Source organism: Gouania willdenowi, chromosome 7, assembly GCF_900634775.1.
Source record: "Gouania willdenowi chromosome 7, fGouWil2.1, whole genome shotgun sequence".
NCBI classification, from domain to species: domain Eukaryota; kingdom Metazoa; phylum Chordata; class Actinopteri; order Blenniiformes; family Gobiesocidae; genus Gouania; species Gouania willdenowi.
In genome coordinates, this window is record NC_041050.1 from 32,673,845 (window position 1) to 32,695,787 (window position 21,943).

The 21,943-nt window shown below is 37.8% G+C and overlaps 2 protein-coding genes across 5 annotated transcripts in view; both read left to right on the forward strand.

Annotated features, from left to right (window-relative positions):
- pik3cd (phosphatidylinositol-4,5-bisphosphate 3-kinase, catalytic subunit delta) overlaps positions 1 to 13,821 on the forward strand; it is a 31,077-nt gene extending 17,256 nt beyond the window's left edge. For 3 of the 4 annotated variants that reach the window (XM_028453573.1, XM_028453571.1, XM_028453574.1), the window contains 15 exons: positions 1,922 to 2,018; positions 2,964 to 3,094; positions 3,170 to 3,220; positions 3,297 to 3,464; positions 6,180 to 6,301; positions 7,180 to 7,323; positions 7,405 to 7,504; positions 7,586 to 7,752; positions 8,202 to 8,311; positions 9,204 to 9,282; positions 9,375 to 9,542; positions 11,451 to 11,574; positions 12,445 to 12,590; positions 12,695 to 12,827; positions 12,956 to 13,093. In XM_028453573.1, coding sequence (XP_028309374.1) covers positions 1,922 to 2,018; positions 2,964 to 3,094; positions 3,170 to 3,220; positions 3,297 to 3,464; positions 6,180 to 6,301; positions 7,180 to 7,323; positions 7,405 to 7,504; positions 7,586 to 7,752; positions 8,202 to 8,311; positions 9,204 to 9,282; positions 9,375 to 9,542; positions 11,451 to 11,574; positions 12,445 to 12,590; positions 12,695 to 12,827; positions 12,956 to 13,093 — 1,878 coding nt within the window. Of the gene's footprint in view, positions 1 to 1,921; positions 2,019 to 2,963; positions 3,095 to 3,169; positions 3,221 to 3,296; positions 3,465 to 6,179; positions 6,302 to 7,179; positions 7,324 to 7,404; positions 7,505 to 7,585; positions 7,753 to 8,201; positions 8,312 to 9,203; positions 9,283 to 9,374; positions 9,543 to 11,450; positions 11,575 to 12,444; positions 12,591 to 12,694; positions 12,828 to 12,955 lie in introns of all 4 variants that reach the window. The other variant, XM_028453572.1, reaches the window with a different exon arrangement.
- Positions 13,822 to 16,382: 2,561 nt separating this feature from the next.
- The window catches only part of ctnnbip1 (catenin, beta interacting protein 1), a 28,117-nt gene continuing 22,556 nt past the window's right edge, over positions 16,383 to 21,943 (forward strand). The window contains exon 1 of the mRNA XM_028453315.1: positions 16,383 to 16,523. The gene's annotated coding sequence lies outside the window, so the exon portion shown is untranslated. The remainder of the gene's footprint in view (positions 16,524 to 21,943) is intronic.

Consider the following 21,943-nt stretch of genomic DNA (forward strand, 5'->3'; position numbering starts at 1 on the left):
ATTAAAATGAAAAGAAAGCCTAATAAGTATATAAACAAACATAATGGAAATACAATTCACTCTGTGCGCTTCCACACACTTGCTCACTGTACACTGAAAAGTACAGTAAAAAAAAAAATTCCCCTTTCTCCTCTGCTGTGGTCTGAAAGTTTTTTCAGAGTAGGCCTTTGTGAGTGTGTGTGTACGTTGTGGGTATCCAGACTACTTCTGCTTTCTAAGCCACTTCCCTCTTGTTGTGCTCGGAACAGTTGTCCATCAGCCAGAAGAGAATAACAAGAGGAAGTTGAGCTATTTTGAAGCTTTTTTTTCAATCTGTTGAATCACTTATACAAATATTGGTAGGTTAAGCAAACAAACATGTATTTTCATTTGTTTGTATAGTAACCATAATATTCCTAAAGGTGTTATAGATCTGATTATAGCCAAAAATTCACACAGCAACTGATAGCTGCCCAGAGGAAGGCTCAGAACACTCATTACTGGTGAAAATATTGACAGTGTGTGTGGAATTACAATGAGCGTATCAGAGCAATGCTTTCAGCCCAATATATACATATCACAATGAAATTAGAATCAGAAAGGATTTTTTTTTGCCAGGTACAGTTTTATTAAACAGTACAATAATTTAACTTAATAGATGGAGCGGAAAGAACACACGTCAACACACCGAGGCGGCCATTTGCATCATATTTAGATGAAAAGTGAGACAAAAACAGGAGGAGAGGTGAGGGGAAAAAGGCGGGTTTTAAACTGAATTCCCTATTGGAGAGGACAGTATAAAACTAGGAAAAAACCACCTCGGCATACATGCACAAAGTAAAACACAGTCACAAAGAGCTCGAGACCATAGCACATGAGCTGGGGGGAGTTCTGGGGGAGGGGTGTTGGGGGCGGGGCCAGGGTGGAGAGGAGGAAAGGATTTCCAGCTGAATATTATTGATATTATCATTATGGTCAAGATAATCAGGACATGCATGGAAGAAACTCAATAATTGTTATTTTTAAACTGTCTCCCTTCAGGACTGATCATCATTTTACCCAAATAAGACTTTTAAACCCAATTCCAATTCATTCTTTCCTAAGAAATTTTAAATGAAATATATCTGAAATAATAGAGTGAACATTTGAAGACTTTTAAAATCATAAATGTTGGTCCAAAAGTATCAAAGGAACACAATGCAGGCAGTATGTTAAAAAGACAAAAATATGCAAAAATGTGCAAAAATTCTCTAAAAATGTTTGAGATCCAGGGTTGGGGTCAATTATAATTGTATTTGCGTAGTTGGTAATTATTACAATTATGATGCAGTAATAATTGAAATAATAATTTAAAAAATCTGTTGCTGTTGTAATCGTAATGAAATTGTAATTGAGATCAGATAATTGACAGTATACTGTAAATAAAGTGGCTTACGCATAGGCATACATAGTTAACAATTGTTAACCTGTGGGAACTCACAAATTACCATTTAAAAAACATTAATACCAATATTTTTATGGATAAGGAAGTCTAACAAGGTAACCAAGAGATTAAAAACAGGAAAGTTACATTTCATTCGCCTTTTTATTAAAGGCTCAGTAATTGTGTTTGGTTGTAATTTCACTTTAGTCACTGAGAATACAATTGTAATTGATTTCAGGGGGAAAATAATTTTAATTTAAAGTGTGATTGGAAAAATGCTGGTCAACGTAATCATAATTGAATATTTAAAGATGTAATTACAATTTAATGATGTAATTGGGGTCGGAGTCAGACCTTTAATGAATGTACTTTACAATCTGGGTTTTTGTCATTAAACATGAGAGAAAAGCGTCGGAGTTTGAAAGAAATACCAGCACCAGTCCCAAAGATTTCAGCAGTAGCACATTGTGGATTTTACACGTGGTGGTGAAACTAACCTGGACCTGTTTGTGCTTTCAGGACTGTCCTATTGCCTGGGTAAACACCATGGTGTTTGACCACAAGGATCAGCTGAAGACAGGAGAGTTCCTCTTATCCACATGGCCGTCTGTTCCTGGTAAATTGAAAAATCCTGTTTCCACCAAAAATTTCAGAATCAGAATTCCTTTATTAATCCCGGGGGGGAAATTGCTTTTGTTACAGCCACTTAAGAAAAAAGAAAAAAAAAAATCACAAATAAAATAATAAAATGTTTATCAAAGACAAAAGAAAGAATAAACGTTAAATCAGTGTATAGTTAAGTAAAAGACTAAAATAAAGTAAGATAGATAATAATAATAATACAAATATACAAATGATACACAAATATGATACAGATATTTACAAAAATAATACAAATATACAAATATGATACAGTTTAAACACATTTGTACTATTAGCCTCTCAAGTTTGCATTAATTGAAATCCCTTTAAAATGATGTTGTCACTTAAGATCAGAGGTGAAAGTAATGGATTACAAGTACTCACGTTACTGTAATTGAGTTGCTTTTATGTGTTATGTGTACTTGTAATTATTTGAGTATATTTCCAAATCAGTAATTTGACTTGTATTTAAGTACGTTTTAAAAAAGTAAAGTAATTCATTACATTTCTACACCCAACCATTACTGAACAAATTATTCGTTTTTGTTTTAAATTGATCAATGGACATTGTGAAACTACAAAAAGTGAAATGACCAGACAACAATCAAATGCATCACATCATAGCCGACCAATCAGATTAAACGTAACGCACGACATTAACTGCATTGAATGCTGATTATTTTCTCAGTTTTAGAGTTCATAAATGTAGCTATATTTTTATTTATTTTTTAATTGAATTAATTTTACATTTTGACAAACCTTTTATTTTGAGTATGATATATCAGTACTCGTTGTTGTTGTTGTTTTTTCTGTTTTTGTTTATTTATTTATTTGAGCAACATAAAAAAACACATTTTATGTACAATACATAACATGTACATATTCAAAGGAATGCCCTGATTATGAAGTTTCTCCACAGATGATAAAAGTGAGCTGTTGAACCCAATGGGAACTGTGGAGAAAAACCCTAACGTGGACAGCGCTGCTGGACTCCTCATTCGCTTCCCCAACATTCTGCCTCACCCTCTTTATTACCCTCCACTCGACAAGGTATTGGCCTAAATAATCACACACAACTATCTACACCCCATAGCCACATTTAAAAAGGACAACTCCTTTCTTCAGATTTGTGTCACAGAAGAAAATGGCGAGACAGTTTTTGCCAATAAAGAAGAGGTAAGACTACATCAGTTTCAGAAGCTGATTCCATCTATTTTCCTCGTCCTAATGAGTCTTTGCTCTCTGGCTGTAGTACACGAAACTAAAGGAAATCATGGACAACAAAAACCACACTGAGTTCTTCGAGGATGAGAAAGAGCTCCTGTGGAAGCTTCGCACCGACATCCGTGATTGCTACCCTGAAAGTTTGTCCAAGTTGCTCCTCATCACCAAGTGGAACAAGCGGGAAGATGTAGTTCAGGTATGAAGAATAGTTTGAAAGAGCCACAAATTATAACGATTCGCCCGAAGTTACACTAGGTGTGTGGTCATATACAGCAGCTGCACCATTGAAATTTAGAAGTTGTCTTTGCTAACAGGCGTCGCAAAGAGCTTCAGTTAGGCAGACGTATTTGTCAAGCACATCCCACAGATGTTTGACTAATTATTTATACAAAAAATACACAAAATGACAACAGAAATGCTCAAAACTACACCAAAAAAATACAAAAACACACAAAATGACTCCAGAATCACACTACAATGGCAACAAAAAACAATAATTATACAAAAAATGCACACAAAGACAACAGAAAGTACACATAATGACTCCAAAAAACATACATTACAGAAAAATACACCAAATGACAAAAATATAAAAATGAGTAAAAAAAAACCAGAAACTTTATTTATCATGTCCATGTCACATAGAAATAAACCAGGGAAATCGCACACGCTATTTTACTTTGCACCTGCAAATAAACCTCTTTATAACACTACAGAGTACAGAGTATGTACACCTCTTTGTACATCCAACCTTCAAACACATACTCATTTGGCCATAATTGACAACTTTACTTAAGCTCCTCCCACTATATGAATACATACTTTCAACGGGCACTGTACTAGCCCCACAGATGCTTGATAATCCATGTCACAAAGTGGTTTTCTTCCTCAAACCATCCTGAAACTTGTCTATTTTGTAGCAGGACATACAGTATTATTTCGATGTAAGTGCCACCAGAAATACTTAAAAGAATGTACGTGGTCTGTTCCGAAACAAGTTGGATTGAATGCGTCAAAGTCACATCCACATGGATGGGAGAGTAAAAATGTTCTCTCATCCCTGTTGAAGTTAAACTCCGCTTCCTGATCTCGAAGGCTTCTTTGATTCAGCGTTTGTGTTTATTTCCCTCTGATTAAATTATCCTCTCCCACACCTGGAGCTCTCTTTTCCAGGCGACATGGGGCGTGGCCAACCTGAGAGAAGTTGGCCACGCCCAGGAGGAATTAATAAGGACGCATGAATGCGATCAGTAGATGCTTTGATGCTTTCCTTAATGAAATAACTCATTGGGATGCATCAAAGCAACCACTAAGCTGGGTTTCTATTACAGATTTTTGCAAAATAAAAGCATTATTTCTAAAAGTATTATTGCGCTTTGAACATGTTTCCATTGAAGGTTGTTATGGGCAGGAACCTCGTAACTCCCATGAAATCTCATCCCATGTGACTTTGCTGCCTAAAGATGGATGCTCCAAACTTCCTTATAACACTCTGTATTCCGTTGTTGTTTCACGTCTAATGTGTCAGGTAAGAAATGTCCCGGTCTCCTCTTCTGTTTACACGTACCGCGTCATGTTTTCTCGGAGAGAAATAGTCATGTGACCACGTACCTCACGTCATGTGACCATGTGCTTCACGCTCTGTGACTTGTATTTGCGGAAAAAGTGTTTCCATTGCACTTTTGGGACATATAGAAACGTCTGAAATTGCTCCTCATGAAAGCATAAAGACTTTTTTGCGTTGTGTTTGCATTACCAGTTTTTATTGCGCCATTTAGATTTTGCACATTTCCAATGCAGCAACTAGAGGCCTCTGAGGAAGACTGACAGTTGGCAGTAGAAACAGAAGCTGCTATGAACTTAACCAGCTTCAGCTGAATACCAGCAAGACAAAAAAGCTGATGATTGATTTCCGACGGAGAATTTCACATTTCACTCCTGTGAACATCCAGGGTTTGGACATTGAGGTAGTGGAGAACTACAAATTCCTGAGTGTTTACCGCAATAATAACTGGACTGGACCGACAATACAAACACCCTGCACAGGAAAGGCCTGTGTCGCCTCCACCTGCTGAGGAGACTGAGGTCTTTTGGAGTGTGCAGAGCTATCCTCCGGACCTGTTATGACTCTGTGGTAGCTTCTGCTATCCTCAGTGGTCTGCTGGAGAGGAGGCAGCAGGGACAGGGACAGGAAGAGACTCAATAAACTGATTAGCAGAGCGGGCTCTGTCCTGGACCATCCACTGGACTTTATTGAGGGAGTGGGTGAGAGGAGGATGTTAGCCAAGCTGACATCCATCATGGACAACACCTCTCACCCTCTGCATCAGACTGTGGAGGGTCTGAGCAGTTCTTTCAGCACCAGACTCATACACCCTGCACAAAGGAGCACTACCGCAGGTCACTCCTCCCATCTGTCATAAGAATGTACAACACGAGCATAGCCTGAAGTGTTTTGTTTTAGTTTTTTCTCATCTGTAAATAATGATGTTCCTCCACAGCCTTACTAATGTGCAATATCACTCACACTCATTGTAAAACCCCACATACCACTTATTCATATATATACTGTTATCTCGACCAATATCTATTATCCATTTATTTTATTTTTAATGTTCATGTCTTTTTTTTTTTCTGTATTTGTACTTAGCGTTCTGTTTTGCTTACTCTTTGTGTCCTGGCTGCTGTAACATGTGAATTTCCTCACTGTGGGATAAAATAAAGGAAATCTAAATCTAAATATTATTTCAAAGAAGAAGACAAAATGAACTTGCTGGAATTATATTATCAGTTGTGTTGTGCATGGACTGGAGGAGTTGAACCAAGATCATTTTTGCTGTGAATGAAAAGTACTAACCACTATCTCACAGTGCTCTTTAATCTTTTTTGAATCTAACTTTATTTCCTATAGATGGTGAGTTTACTGGAGAGCTGGCCTGAGCTTCCTGCCATTCACGCCTTGGAGCTCTTAGACTATAGTTTTCCTGATCCCGCGATCCGGTCCTTCACCATTAGATGTCTCAGGAAACTCAGGTAGCAGCTACACTATCCTCCATAGTAGGGCTGGGCTATATGGACAAAAACTCATATCTCGATAATTTTCCTCAAAATGGCAATATACGATATTAATTTCTGTATTTTTAATTCAACTACAGTCTGACCAGAAAGACAATTCTGGGTTAAATTCGCTAATGCAAAATGCCATACAGGCACAATATGTTCCAATTTTGGCTTTTTTCCTGTAAGGGACAGCATGTGTAAGTGAGTTCTGTAGTGTGGCTTGTTTAGGCAACCTTGGGGTCAGGACCCCATTTGGTGTCGCGAGACACTGGTAGGGGGTCGCCAGATGCCTTGAAGGAACTAAGAATATTTTCTGATCAATTTGAGCTTATTTTTGACACCAAACTTGCCATATTTTTGCTCCTTTTAATGCATTTTTGCCACATTACTCCCATTCATGCCACTTCTCCATCAAACTTCAATGCTTCTTCTGCACATTTTTTTCCACTTTCAAGGCATTTTCTGCACTTATAAACCCTTTCCACCAATTTTACAACCAAACGTTGCATATATGGACCTATTATTGTCAGTTTTAACCTCTTTTCACCATATTTCATGCTTATTTTTGCCAATTTAAACACATTCACGATTTGTCATGCCCTTTTTTTGCCAGTTTAAACTAATTGTTCCTACTTTTTAAATTACATTACCCCAACCCCCTAAAACAAGCATTTTAATGTAAAATAAGCTATAAAATATTTTGTATATATCGATATAGGCGATATTGTAATTTTCTATCTCACCAAAACAGAAAACTCGATATATCTTGAATCTCGAAATATTGCCCAGCCCTACTCCATAGTTATCTGCAGCTCGTTTCTGTTTTTCATCATAATTTCTTTTTTAAACAGTGATGATGAGCTGCTGCAATACCTAATCCAGTTGGTCCAGGTGTTAAAGTACGAGTCCTACCTGGATTGTGTGCTCACCACTTTCCTGCTGGAGAGGGCTTTGGCTAACAGGAGGATAGGACACTTCCTGTTTTGGTATCTTAGGTATGATTGGCTGGTGAAAAAAAGAAGAACCCACTCACACCAATGCTAGAGTCGATCTAATGCTGAATTTGTTCGTTGCAGGTCAGAAATTCACGTAGCATCTGTGAGTTTGCGATTTGGCCTCATTCTGGAGGCTTACTGCAGGGGAAACATCCACCACATGAAGGTTTTAACCAAGCAGGTGACATCAACCAACAGTTAAACTAACTAATAGGTTTGTCAGATGTTTGCTTTGTGCTGACTGATTGTGTCGCTCCCGCAGAACCAAGCTCTGGTCAAAATGAAGGCCCTGAATGACTTTGTGAAGTCGGGCTCCCAGAAGATGACGGTGGAGGATTTAAGGCTGTGTGTCAAACAGGAATCCTACATGGAAGCTCTGTCAGACCTGCTTTCACCACTCAACCCCAGTGTCATCCTCGCTGAGATCTGGTTGGTCCCACACACACACACACACACACACACACACACAAACACACAAATTTCTGAATTATCTGAAGGGCTACCAGTTTAATACACACAGAAATACTACTACAAGTTCCCAGTTTCTCTTTAATTAAAGGGAAAGATAATGAAGAAAGACTATTTTCATATACAGCTCTAAAGTCTGTACTCTGTGTTTAACAGTATTGGTCATAGTTGGTAAATATGTTTTGTTTTATTGATGTGATAAGTACAAACTGTGATTCCTAATATTTTCTATGGTAAAAATGGTAATACTGTGATTATTTGTTGGTACTTTCAGGAAAATAAAGTTAAATAAACCATTTTTTTATGCAAAGGTTGCTATTGGTAACCACCTTTTGGAAAAGGTTGAGTAGTTTGTCATAGTTTAGGATTGAGTGTTTTTTGTTAATCCTTTTCTTTTGGTGCTGTTGCAGTGCAGATAAGTGCAGATTTATGGACTCCAAAATGAAGCCGCTCTGGCTGATGTACAGGAACCCGTGGCCTCACGCTGACATGTTGGGAATCATCTTCAAAAATGGAGACGGTAAGAGGAGTTTAAGTCTACACTGAACAAAAATATAAACGCAACAAGTAATACTTTTTATCAATTGGGCAATATTTCAACAGAACATTTATTATTTTATTCTTGCCTTATTATTCAGGCAACAAAAACAATTTACTGAGCACAGTCCAAACCCACCAGGGGTCAGTCGATAGAGTTGATAGAACTCGGTACCAAGTGTGTCCATCATTGGCATCACGTAAAGCCGTACATCTCTGGTGCATAGAATTAACCAGATTGTCAACCGTGGCCTGTGGAATGTTGTCCCATTCCTCCTGCAGCGTAACTCAGAGCTGGTGCTCGTTTCCTGGAACCACAACACGTTGTCTGACTCGCTGATCCAGAACATCCTAAAGGTGTTCACGACAATTCACAGTGCTGCCAGTCTCTCAACCGGCTGTCACAGATATCCCACCTTTCATCATGCCATCATTCCTTTTGACCTGTGACAACTGTGGCATTGTGACTAGTGACAAAGTGCACATTTAAGGGTGGCTTTTTATCGATCCAGCTCCAATAAATGTCTCTGTACTGAAATATTGGAATATTCAATGAGTGAGTAATCTCGCAGGGAGTGGTCAATAGGAAGTGGCTCACTAGAATTGAGCAAAACATCATCATTCAGTTCACCAATAAAACACTATTATGAACATATTTCACAACAGATCTATTTAACTCAGCCTTTTTGGTTTGTGCGTTTATATTTTTGTTCAGTATATACAGTATATAGGTCACATATGCACATAATGCAATGTAACATCTCTTTCTGGCAACACTTGGAAATGTACACAGTGTAAGAAAGGGAGTTTGACTATTAAACACTAGTAAAAAGGTCCCGTTTAACTCGTATTTGTGTTTCTTTGGCCATATGCAGACCTTCGACAGGACATGCTGACCCTGCAGATGATTCAGCTCATGGAGAATTTGTGGAAGAAGGAAGGCCTGGATCTCAGGTCAGAGCTTCTTTTCACAACACTGCGTGCACACTGTTTGTTTTTTTTGCAATGACGTCTTTGATTACAAGCTGACTCTATGTCACTCTCAGGATGATCCCATACGGCTGCTTGTCCACTGGGAACAAAATGGGGCTCATCGAGGTTGTAAAGAACTCCGACACCATTGCTAACATTCAACTCAACAGCAGTACCAGTGCTGCCACCGCTGCCTTCAACAAGGATGCCTTGCTCAACTGGCTGAAATCTAAGAATCCTGAGTGAGTTTGGTCATTTACAAAAGCTCAGTGAGACACAGGATGTTTTTTTCAGTGTTAAACATTGTGAGCTCAAGCTTCAGCTCATGCAACATTTCTATTTTTGCCTAAAATTGCCTGGCCCCCGACCATTGCTGCGCAGTATCTATATTTCAATATGTAATGTTGCTTACCAAGTTGCAAAAGACATTAAAATATTGTGATCAATGCATGTTTCACCCAAAAAGCACTTAAGATCATTTCAGTTCATTCTTCATGATGATGAGCTGATATTAGGCTATTATTTGTAAGATTTCTTAATGACACCCATTAGTCATAAATGATCTCAAATTGCAGCAGTTGCTCTGGTGATAATTTGGGTTCTGATTTTTTTTTTTTTTTTGTGAGGTGATGGGATGGATGAAATAGGACATTTTTTGTTATTTATTCAAATAAAAAGTAGTTTGTCCAACTGTTATGCTGACACTGTATTATTTGTGCAAGCTTTAAAAATGTAGTACTTGCGTGAAGTCCGTTGATCATCTATTTATTCAGTCTTGATGTTTCTAACTTCCTTATTTTATTTCTGAGTAGAGTACAATATTTTTCTTTTTACATCAAAAAGCATCTTTTTTTAAAAATCCATCTACATGCAAATTACAAGAGGACATTCAAGTTGTTGTAATATGCAACCCCACCAGTAGATGTCCTCAAATCCTCTCAATCTTTATCATAATCATGTACAAAGACGTGAGCTTTTGAATTCACTCAAAAAAAATTCTAAGTCACTGATTATGTGTTTAGACAAAAAAAAAGGCTGTCTCATTTCATTGTATTTATTGATAATTGAAAAGGGACAATGCACATTAATAGACAGACATGCTGTAAATGAGCCGGAGTTAGCCAAAAGAGGCTCATTTTCATCTGATGTCCCTGGCCAGATTTGAAAAGGCAACGTAAAAAGGTTAGCTGTGCATTGGCAACGTGAAATTGGGTTTTTTTTTTTTTTTATTTGTTTTTTTTTTATAGATATTTTCTCTGTAGTTTGCAATTCTTGATATAGCTGTGCTGGTGTCCTTTTAACCAGATATTAATATATAAGACCTTGTCCAAACAATAGGTAGATTAAACAACAGTTAAAGTTACAGATTTTTTATTCAGTGCCTGAGTCATTTCCCTTTTTTTTTGTTAAAGCTTGCTCACATAAGAGACCTTTTCCATAAGAAATAGGCTTTAATTCATCACTTTGGCAAACCAGGACCAGGTACAGCACAAATCAACCAAAATATACCCAACTTAAAATATGGCAGCATTTCACCTAATGCACAAAAATGAGTCACAGCTCAACTTGATGGTAATCTTTGAACTGAATGAGTGTTTGAAATCATTCTACACCACTGAAAGATACTGTATGTGTTCATTAAACTGTTTAAATGAAAAAAACAAGTAACTTCTCGTGATGCTGTAAGAAAAACCTGCCTCTTTATTTGTTTATTTGTTTGGTAACGTTCCTTTGATCTTTTATTGTCCCCCACCACAAAGTGTGAAGGGGGATATAGGTTTGAGCCCCGTCCTGAGATAAACAAGACAGCTTTTCTCAGAAACCGTTTAAGATAGGATAACCACATTTGGTGTGTGGCTTCAGGGTATCAATACCTTGATGGAGTTCGAAATTGAGGAGCGCGCAATTATTTTTTCTGGAGTTATTGTCCTTTTTCCGTTTTTTTTAACTCTGTTTGAGTTACTTTCAAAGGGGACAGCTTTTCTGAGAAAGCGTTTAAGATAGTTAGTTATTTTATATTCTGATGTGATAATATTTTCTTATGTATACATCTAATTTCTTAGATTTAGGACATTTAGGAAAAGGTTGTGAGTTATGACAACCAATCTGGCGGAGGATGTTGATGACTATGTCTTCTTGTTTTCCTCCAGGGACAAACTTGAACAAGCAATAGAGGAATTCACGCTGTCCTGTGCTGGCTACTGTGTAGCTACTTATGTCTTGGGCATCGGAGATCGCCACAACGACAATATCATGATCAGGGAAACTGGACAGGTCAGGTTTATTGTTTGTTGCTTTTCTAGAATTCTCTACACTTTTATTTATTGCAGTCCAAAAAGCAACTAATATTTGAATTTTTGTGTCAATCTATACATTTACTAGATCTCTAGTATATCTCAACTCCTCAGCCTGTACAAGAGCTTACATTGCATGACTCTTTTTAGATGTTTATATTGATAAAAATGTCTGTCAGCCATTTAGGAGTTTTAAATCACATTTTTACCTCTGCCAAGTGGGTATTATTTTCACTGATGTTTATTTATTTGTTTGTCTGTTAGCAGGATTATGTCATTTTGACACAGTTTTAACCACAGATAGACCTTACGCAATGGAAGATTCCATTACATTTTGGAGGGGAGCCGGAGCAATTTGCTGACTCGGGATCAGAAGGAAAATTTCAAAATCCCTATTTCTCATCATTGGCAGGAATTCAAAAATTCACATTTCAGTTCATAATTGACCAATTTGACTCAGTGTGGTAATGTGGGAACCAATCCAACATAACTGAGTATCATCTGGTTTGAATCTGGGTTGTGCATTTTATCGTGTTTTTGAAACAAATAAAAAAGGGGGGCCCTGCGATGGACTGGCACCCTGTTCAGGGTGTACCCCTGCCTAATGCCCAATGAGAGCTGCAGATAGACACTAGCAAACCATCGCGACCCTGAAAAAAGGAACAAGCGGGTCAGAAAACTGATTTCAAAATGGTAGTGCACATACATTAACCTTAAAGTGAAAGTGAGTGTGTGTTACTCTGAGTCTTTGTGTGTAAGCTTCCTGTAACCATGAACAAGATAAGTAACTGTGATTGTGGACTGGGAACATGAATATCCCATAACGTGTATGTTACTCTTTGCACTTCAGCTGTTCCACATTGATTTTGGGCATTTCCTGGGAAACTTCAAACGAAAGCTTGGGATCAACAGGGAACGCGTCCCTTTTATCTTAACGTACGACTTTGTCCATGTGATTCAGCAAGGGAAGACGAACAACAGTGAGAAATTTGAGAGGTACGGATGTGTATTTTTACAATACTACATATAAATCAGTGCATATACAGTATATAAAAGCTTTGTGGGATTATTACGAAGGAATTACTGTACTTTTCTACCAGGTTCAGAGAATACTGTGAGCGGGCCTACAAGATCCTGTGTCGGAACGGGACATTGTTTGTCAATTTGTTTGCTATGATGAAGGCTGCAGGACTACCTGAGCTCACCTCCTTCAAAGATATCCAGTATCTGAAGGTATGAAACATCATATTGCTGCTTCAACTATGACAATAATGATGTCACTGATGTATCCAAAAGTATTTTTCAGAAACTTTATTTTTCACTTCCTTCATGACATTGATTGGTTTTGGGTTTTTTTTAAGGACTCCTTAGCTCTTGGAAAATCTGAGGATGAGGCACTGAAGAATTTTAAAGTGAAGTTCACTGAAGCTTTAAGAGAAAGCTGGAAGACCAAGGTCAACTGGATGATGCACTCATTGGCCAAAGATAACAGACCCTGATATAGTTTGAACCAATGACATTAAGGAAAAAAAAGCCAGAACTCATGGAATGAGATAAATATCAAAACCAATGTTTACATCAAACTGTCCAGTACATTGAATAGTAACTAATTAAGGGAATTCAAGAATACATGGATACTCCTGGAACTTTGTTTTGATAGAATTGCGTTCCCTGGGACGAAATCCGGATCAGACACATCTTTGGTGGGAACCGACTGATCCAGATGGCGAGCAGAATGAAGACGTTCACTTCAAGGCTTTCAGCCCAAAACTCTTTAGGGCTTCAGACAATGAGGAGAAGTTGAACCACTCCTTGAGAGTTTTTGTTCAGTTTACACACCAAACATCTTTGTTCCATAAACTTGATTTAGCTGACTCTTTGCCATTGTGTCTTACCTTTAGCTATTTTCAAAAGCATAATTTATTTACGTTGGTACCTGCAACTATTTTTCAAGCCATGGTAGACATTTGAAAAGTATTTGATGTTTTACTGCTGTCAAAATGAGAGTGTGTTATTGAAGTACAATCTGTTGCCTTTGTATTGCCAATACACATGGTGTTTGGAGAGTTGCAGTGAGAAAGTCTCTATTCTGCATTTTGCACTGCAGATTTTATTATTCAGGCTTGTAAAGTAGTTTGTCATTTTGTAATATCAAAGCTTTTATTTCAAAGTGTCAATCTAAAATTTAAGTCCACTTTGACTCCCAGCTAATAAATGAGATGTTGGTGCCTAAAATTCTTGTTCCGTGTTGCTTAAAATCCCTTAAATTGCCTTTAGAATAAAGTGGTGTCTTAAAATACTGTAGATGTTCCATGGTAACATGTTTCTAATAGAACAGAAATAAGTGTGCGTATGTTCAGCTAATTTGCCCTCATCCCCAGCCTTAAATATAACGAAATCCAGATTGGCATTTAACTGAAATGTCGAAATATTTCTTTGATGGTATCATTATTCTGTAACAAACACAGAGCCAGTGAAAAAATCCAGCTCTCCAAAGTGTCAATGCTCAGCAATATTCCACATGTGGATGCTACATACATTTTAGGGGCCATTTAGGGTACTTTTTTCCCACTCTATCTTGTCTCTGGGTTTGGCTTTTGTAACATTTTAAAACAAAATAACGTGTTCTAGTTGGACCGCTAAAAAACTGAGTAAAAGTGATTTGTAAAAGGACAAAGTATTTAAAATTTTGACAAATGTTCCAAGATTGGTTTTGTCATGCTATGCTAAAGGTATGCTAGGTGATGCTACCATTGATGGACAATTTGCTATTTTTACTTTTGAATATAATTTAGTTTAGATTTAGCATATTTTACATTGTTCCATGCTGTAGTGCTTTATCTAAAATAAGTTGTTCTAGAAACATCGAGAGTAACTTTTTTTTTGACATGATAGCATTCCGACATGTGCAAAGAAAGACGCATGACGAGTTGTGTGGCTGACATTTATTTGTCGTAGTAACAGCAGCGTACACAAGTTTGAAACAACTGTTTGAAATGTTGGATATTCTGCTGCTCTGGTTTGTTCGTTTGCACCAAGTGACATCACTGCATCGTAGCATAAGAAGCATGTGGCTACATAATAGGAAAAACTTGTGGATCATCAACACAGCAGCGCTCCTTTCCACAATACTTCAGCTAGCGGAAATAATGATAGAATCATCCTATTTGAATTGTAAGAAAATGTTCCAAGATTATCATTCACCTTTTCAAAATTGAGAATTAGCTTTGGATGCCACCATTGTAACCCCATTCAGAAAAAGGGGCTAACTCGGTGTTTTCCTAACGTTATTGTCCCTTGTACTCCTTAGCCTTTATCTAATATTGCAAGTACCCCTTAACTAATGTTATACATTATTTGTGTCTGAATGCTTGTCTTTCCTGCGTCTCGTTCAACATTAACCTTGAATTTAGGGCTTTTTATTCATGGCAGTGGCTATCCGTACATAGCCATATCAATATACAGTACCAACATATTATATTTGTACGTAGAGCCCTCATTGGCTAGTTTAGGTCACGTGATTAAGACACTACGTACTTGTACTTCTGTTTGCAAATAATACGTAGATTCCTAAACTACATTATGGACATGCTACATATTTATGAATTGTTGTGATATTCATACGTAGCGCCCCTCATTGACCAGTACGTCTGTTTGTTATTAATACGTAGATTTCTAAACTACGTTATGGACTAACTAAGCCTAACCCTAACCCTAAACTACGTTATGGACTAACTAACCCTAACCATAACCCGAACCCTAAACTACGTTATGGACTAACTAACCCTAACCGTAACCCTAACCCTAAACTACGTTATGGACTAACTAACCCTAACCCTAACCCTAAACTACGTTATGGACTAACTAACCCTAACCATAACCCGAACCCTAAACTACGTTATGGACTAACTAACCCTAACCGTAACCCTAACCCTAAACTACGTTATGGACTAACTAACCCAAACCATAACCCTAACCCTAAACTACGTTATGGACTAACAAACCCTAACCCTAAACTACATTATGGACTAACAAACCCTAACCCTAAACTACATTATGGACTAACTAACCCTAACCCTAAACTACGTTATGGACTAACTAACCCTAACCCCAAACTACGTTATGGACTAACTAACCCTCACCTTAAACTACATTATGGACTAACTAACCCTAAACTACATTATGGACTCACTAACCCTAACCCCAAACTACGTTATGGACTAACTAACCCTAACCCTAAACTACGTTATGGACTAACTAACCCCAACCCTAAACTACGTTATGGACTAACTAACCCTCACCTTAAACTACATTATGGACTAACTAACCCTAACCCCAAACTACGTTATGGACTAACTAACCCTAACCCTAACCTTAAACTATGTTATGGACTAACTAACCCAAACCATAACCCTAACCTTCTGAGGTGGATTTGAATTCATTGCATGGAATGGTCTTCCGGAAACATCATAGGCCACATACAAAAAGCAATGGAGGTTGTCCATACGGCTACGATCGCATAGCCACTATAATGTTAAAAAATAAACCTCCTGAGAGGTGTTCAAGTACCCCTAGGCCGGGGTACACGTACCCCAGTTTGGGAACCGCTGGCATAACTAATGCTTATTTTAAAAAAAAACAGTGTATTTAGTAATAAATACAATACACATCACTGACAAATTATGCATAAAATCAAAATAGTAATATACTGTAAATAGTCAATAAAACACGGTGGCAGATGCTGCCTGTGGTAGCGTTTAAGGTGAAACAGCGCCCCTGGTGGTGGGTGGCGGTGGTGTCTGACCGGCAGGAGGCTCGGTGCTTCGCTCAGTCAGCCGTAGCTGTGCAGACTGGAGGGATGTGACCCCGGAACAGGACAACAGCCCATTGAAATACAGCTCAGAACAAACTAAAGCTGGACCAGGAGGGGTGAGGTCTTTTATCCCTTATTTTTTTAGATACTTTGACATGGTCTCCCTCAGTCAGTGGTTGGAGAAAGTAGGTTAGTGTTCGAGTCCCAGCATGAGGTACCTGGATAATGTGAGCACCCACAGGAACTTCATTCAGGCTTTTGTCTGGGGCGTGCTAACCCGCTAGCTCCGCTGTTAGCACCGACCGCTTTGACAAGGGTGACGCGGTCCTGGTGGCGATAAAATGAAGCATGTGCCTAAAATGAATCGCAAGATACGTGTCCGTGTTTGAGGACCAGGTCTGGGTCTAAACCCTGGTTTGATATTGGTGTAAATATGTAGCGAAAATGCTGCTGAGGCTCACCGCCTGCTAGCCGAAGCACCGCTACAGTTTGTACAGTCCGCGTCTAGCAACACAACATAAACCCTACTCTTTTTTTTTTTTCTTTTTTTTAAAGAAAACGCTGTGCAAACCCCTGTTTTTCCTCTGAGTATTGTGCTTTTAAATTTTCCATGACGTTTTTGTATTTTTCCGTCAGTATTTATATTTTAAAACTACAAATAATGAGGGTTTTTTTTATGTTGATATTTAGCTATGCCATATACTGAGACACATTTACAGTTTTGGTTTAACTTGCACAAGGCAATTCAATGTGCTTTACATGAATAAAAGCTGCAACAGAAAACATTTAATAGTTTAAAAATGAATAAGAACATTACAATCACCAGTAAACACATTTAAAATCAGCAGTAAAAACTTAAAATCAACAATATTATGATTAAAAATCTCCCTCTCAGTGAGGGAAGTACATTAACCCACTCAGAGCACCTATTGAGAAAGTGTATTCATCTATAAATACTGCTCCATCCTTTCAAATCTACTGTTACAGTTTGGCATTTTATTTTGAATTTAGGCTTTGCAGCTTAGATTTGACTCGGGATGATTCACTTTTGCATTTCTATTTTTGGCCTGGGGCACTCATGAATGTATTGTGCCAGGCTGCCTTTGACCCAGTGCTCGCCCTCTATCACCACATGTCAGATTGGATGACAACTTTTTCAGAGTCCTGGAAACTGGCACCAAGCAGACAACGGGACGTTGAGGAGAGCTGATATTAAAGATCTGTCCATAGAATGTTAGTGTTGGGGGGGTAGTTTTCTTCTGATTGAGAGGTTGGGGGTTTGATTCCAAGGCTATGCTTAAGAAAACAAGTAAATAGTAGCTAATTGTAATTAAAGTACAACTATCAAAAACAAGTGGTATGTTTATCAAACTGTCAAATTACCGGTACATTTTTCAAAGAAGTTTAATTTTTGCTTCTACAACAGATTCTGATTCTATTAACTTTTTGTAAATTCTTTTAAAATTAGTAACCACATACATCTATGAAAGTGCTCAGTATTGGATTTCTAAGTGCGTTCTAACCCAGACCAAACAAGCTACACTTCAAAACTCACACATGCTGTCTCTTATAGGAGTGCTCTTCTATGACGCTCCAAATAAGATGCCACCACCACCACCATCTGGTTCATTTAATGATGGCTTGGCCTGTGTTTGGCACAGTTTGCAGTTATCGTGTCAGCATTATTCAGGGCGTGTTGAAGCCTGTTGTGGCTTGACACTGTAATACTAGACTTGCTTGCGTCCACTCTTGGCAATCACACTTGGTTAAAATAACAGAAGCTGTCACATGACTTCATTTAGTAAGGTCAATTTAAGTGAAACATTGCTTTTCACTCTCACTTTTTTGCTAGTGTTTCCATGACTTACCATTTTCCAAGTCATTGCTTTCTGTTTTACTGTCCACATCAAATCCAAAGCAAGCCTTCAGTTCATCCTTAAGCTTCTTGCTTTATTCAAACATTTGTGTCTCCAGATTTTACATAAAAGTTATTGAAAATTATTACAATTCATTCAAATATGCAAATATGAAACAAATGAAATCAAGTATTTTATTTTCTATATAAACAAACCACAAGCAGAATACCAGCAATATGTCTAGTAAAAAGAAAAAGAAAAAAAAAAAAACAAAGTGTTCCAAATACTTTTCCGAGCTTGTGGCCATAGAAAATACTTTTGAATGCCTAAAACCTTTAAGCTGTAACAGTTTATCCATAAGCTTCTTACTATTTTTGAGCTTTTACGTGTCCTGATTTTACATAAAAGTTATTGAACCTTGCTAATGAAAAGAACTCTAACTATAAATGACCTGAAAAGGAGGGTTATAGCTTCACTTCCATTCAGCTTACACACAAATGGGATAAATGCTATTTCATTTTGGTTAACATTAACACCCATTATGGTGAGTATTTTTCAACACTTTCCTCTGTAAATGCTATCATACTTTGTTTATTGCATCGTTTTTTTAAGTAGCCTATATATACTCCATTGTTTTTTTGCATCTTTTTTCTGCGTAACCGAGGACAGATATCATCCAGGTGCTTGTGAATCACAATGTTTTGAGTGACGGCCCTTTTGAAAATCTTCGGACTGATCCCCTTAGGGACCAGATTAGGACAGCATCTGTTTCAGTGCCTTTGAGCATCCCTGAGGAGTTTGCATAGATGCTCTGATCATAAACCACCGGAGCTTCTTGAAGAATCTTGGGAAAATTGCATGCAAGAATTTACACGACTTTTTTTTCAAGCCAGCAATGGACAACAATGCAATAATCGGAATTATCACCAGTTCCTCAAGAAAGTTGTCATCCATTTACAAACTGAAATCCAAAACCTAAACTTTCTTTGTTCAGTTAGGTGTAGGTTTATGAAATTAGATGAGACAGATGCTCATACAGTTAGCTTTAGCTTGCATAGTCAGAAGAACAGAACTGTATTAAGCAAGTTCAATACAGGGGGATTGTTGGAGTTCATGCCTCACATAGTGACAACAAGACATGACCTACTTATCAGCATTGTCCACAAATACTGTTGCTATTGTTGAGATTGCTGTGCAAAGCAGTTGCTGATTGCAGTCTCTTCACATGTACGGCCAGTAAGTCTGAGTCAGGGCCTCCAAAGTCTGAGAATTGATCTCTACTCCTGCCCCCATTGGAAGGGATTTTGGCTGTGGGTACCGGTAGTTGTTTTAATAGTTTTCCTTTTATTAGGGAAAATGTTCGTACCACTGACAGTGGCTCAGTGGTAGATTGGGTAGTCCTATAACCCAAGGGTTGGGGTTTCAAATCCTGCTCAAGCCAAGTCATAATCATTGTGTCCTTGGGGATGGCACTTCACTCACATTGCCTTGTATGAATGTGGTGTGAGTGAGTGAGTGTTGGTGGCGGTCGGCCCCAGGCAGCTTCGCCACTGTCAGTCTGCCCCAGGGCAGCTGTGGCTACAATAGTAGCTTACCACCACTGTGTGTAGAATGAAAGAATAATACACAGCAATGTAAAGCGCTATGAGTGTCTATGAAAAAGCGCTAGATAAAATCCAATTGATTATTATTAGCGATGTAACAATTAATCGTAAGCCAGTTAAAAATTGATTCATAGGTATCACGGTTCACATCGATGCTCTGAAAATTGAATCGCAGTACTTTTTTAAACAGCAGAGGGCGCTATATATCCTCGTCTAAAAGTGTAGGCGGCGGGCGGAATTTGCTAATACAGTACTTTCTTTCTGGCCGCTTTCTACTCTTAAACATGTTCATAAATGATTCCTTACCCCTTTAGCACTGAAAGAATATCTGTAATATTACGTGAATATCTGTAAAAGTCACGTTTTTCTATTAGCTCTTTCTACTAGCATAGCATCTCTTCTTCACAGCAAGGATATCTGCATGCCAACCGACCACTGGGTTACCAGTGCTGGTTCAAACATATATCTGACGTAAATATAGTGCAGACTGTTTTTTTTTTTTTTTTAAGTCCAATTGTTAAGGCACAAAATGCATTTTCAGTTTCACTTTTAAAAAGAAAAGGAACTATTATATAGTTTTGCATTGTTTACTATAGAACCAGAATTTAAATTTATAGGCTTCTTCTTCATTTGTATTATTCCTTTATTTATTTCGTTCAAGATTTATTTTTAGTTAAATTGCATTGTTTTGAATAGTTTATCAAGGGATTCTTTTGACAATGAAAAATAAAAGGAAAATAGTACAGTATTTTCTCGTTTTTTCCCCCAAAAAAATAAGGGAAAATTTGTCTACTTTCCCATTTTGTAAAATCGTGAGAGAATCGCGAACCCAGTATCGTGAATCGAATTGTATCGGGAGTTGAGTGAATCCTTACATCCCTAATTATTATTAATAATAAAATGATTAGTCAACTTATCAGTTTACCAATTTTCTTTTGCAAAAACTAAGCTAGGACGAGTCTCCCAAAGTCCAGCAGTACAACAAGGTTTCTCTTTAAATACTCAGGAATGAGTGACTTGCTCCTATGTTAGGTGATGTGATGTCTGCTTCACACATATTGTCGGATCTCTTTTTCTGTGCAGCATTTAGTGGGAAATATTCCCCCAAATTGGACGTTCTCGTCCATGACTGTGTAGCCATGTTGCTGCCGTTTGTCAATGCTTTCTGGTCAGTCACACGTGCACTGCAAAAGGCAGAGATGGTAAAGATGAGAAATAGCTTAATCCTCAGGAAACCTCCTCCACAACATGGCAACTTCACCACACCGGCGGTGAAAAAACTAGCAATGATCTACAACAATTATTGACAGTCACATTCATCTGCAATTAACTTTGTCTTCGATTTTTGTCGACAAATCAAGTGGGTCACCCGATCCACATGTTTTTCAATGTTTTTATTTTCCATTGTATTTAATGTTATCAAATGGTGTACGGCAATAACATTAACAGAGGTTCCAACCCAGTGCTTCTCTCTGGAAAACCAGTCGCTATCTGTCAGCCATCAGAACATGAGGGTCAGAAATGTCCTTTTAAGCTGCTGGACTTACGTATGGTATGGAATTCTATCCTGCGTGTTCACAGGCGTGACATACCAAAAGCTGCACGCCTTTCTAAAACAGCACATCAGCAAATTTCTGCAGGATAAGCCTTCAGCTTCACTGCTGCCACTGTATCTGGATCAGAATGCTTTGGATTTGTTTCTGTTAGCAGAAAACGGACAGAAAAAATGTGTTCTGAAATGAAGAAGGCAATCTGACCTGTTTAAAAAAAAAAAAAAATATATATATATATATATATAGTCTTTGCTTTTTATTTAAAATGGGGCCCAAACATGTCACCGGAATGCCCAACATGCTTGTTTCGGGCCAATATCAGGCTATTTTTTTTTTACCAAAACTGGTGCGTGAAACTCGTCTAAAAAAGGTAACAAATGGAAAAATATGTGCAATTCTGCCCATAATGCTTTTCAAAATCTTATCTTATAATTTTAATAGAGACATTGTTATCTTGTGACTGAAAATGAATGCAGAAGTCTGAAGTGTTTTTTAATGTGCTGTGATGAACAAGTGGTTCAGA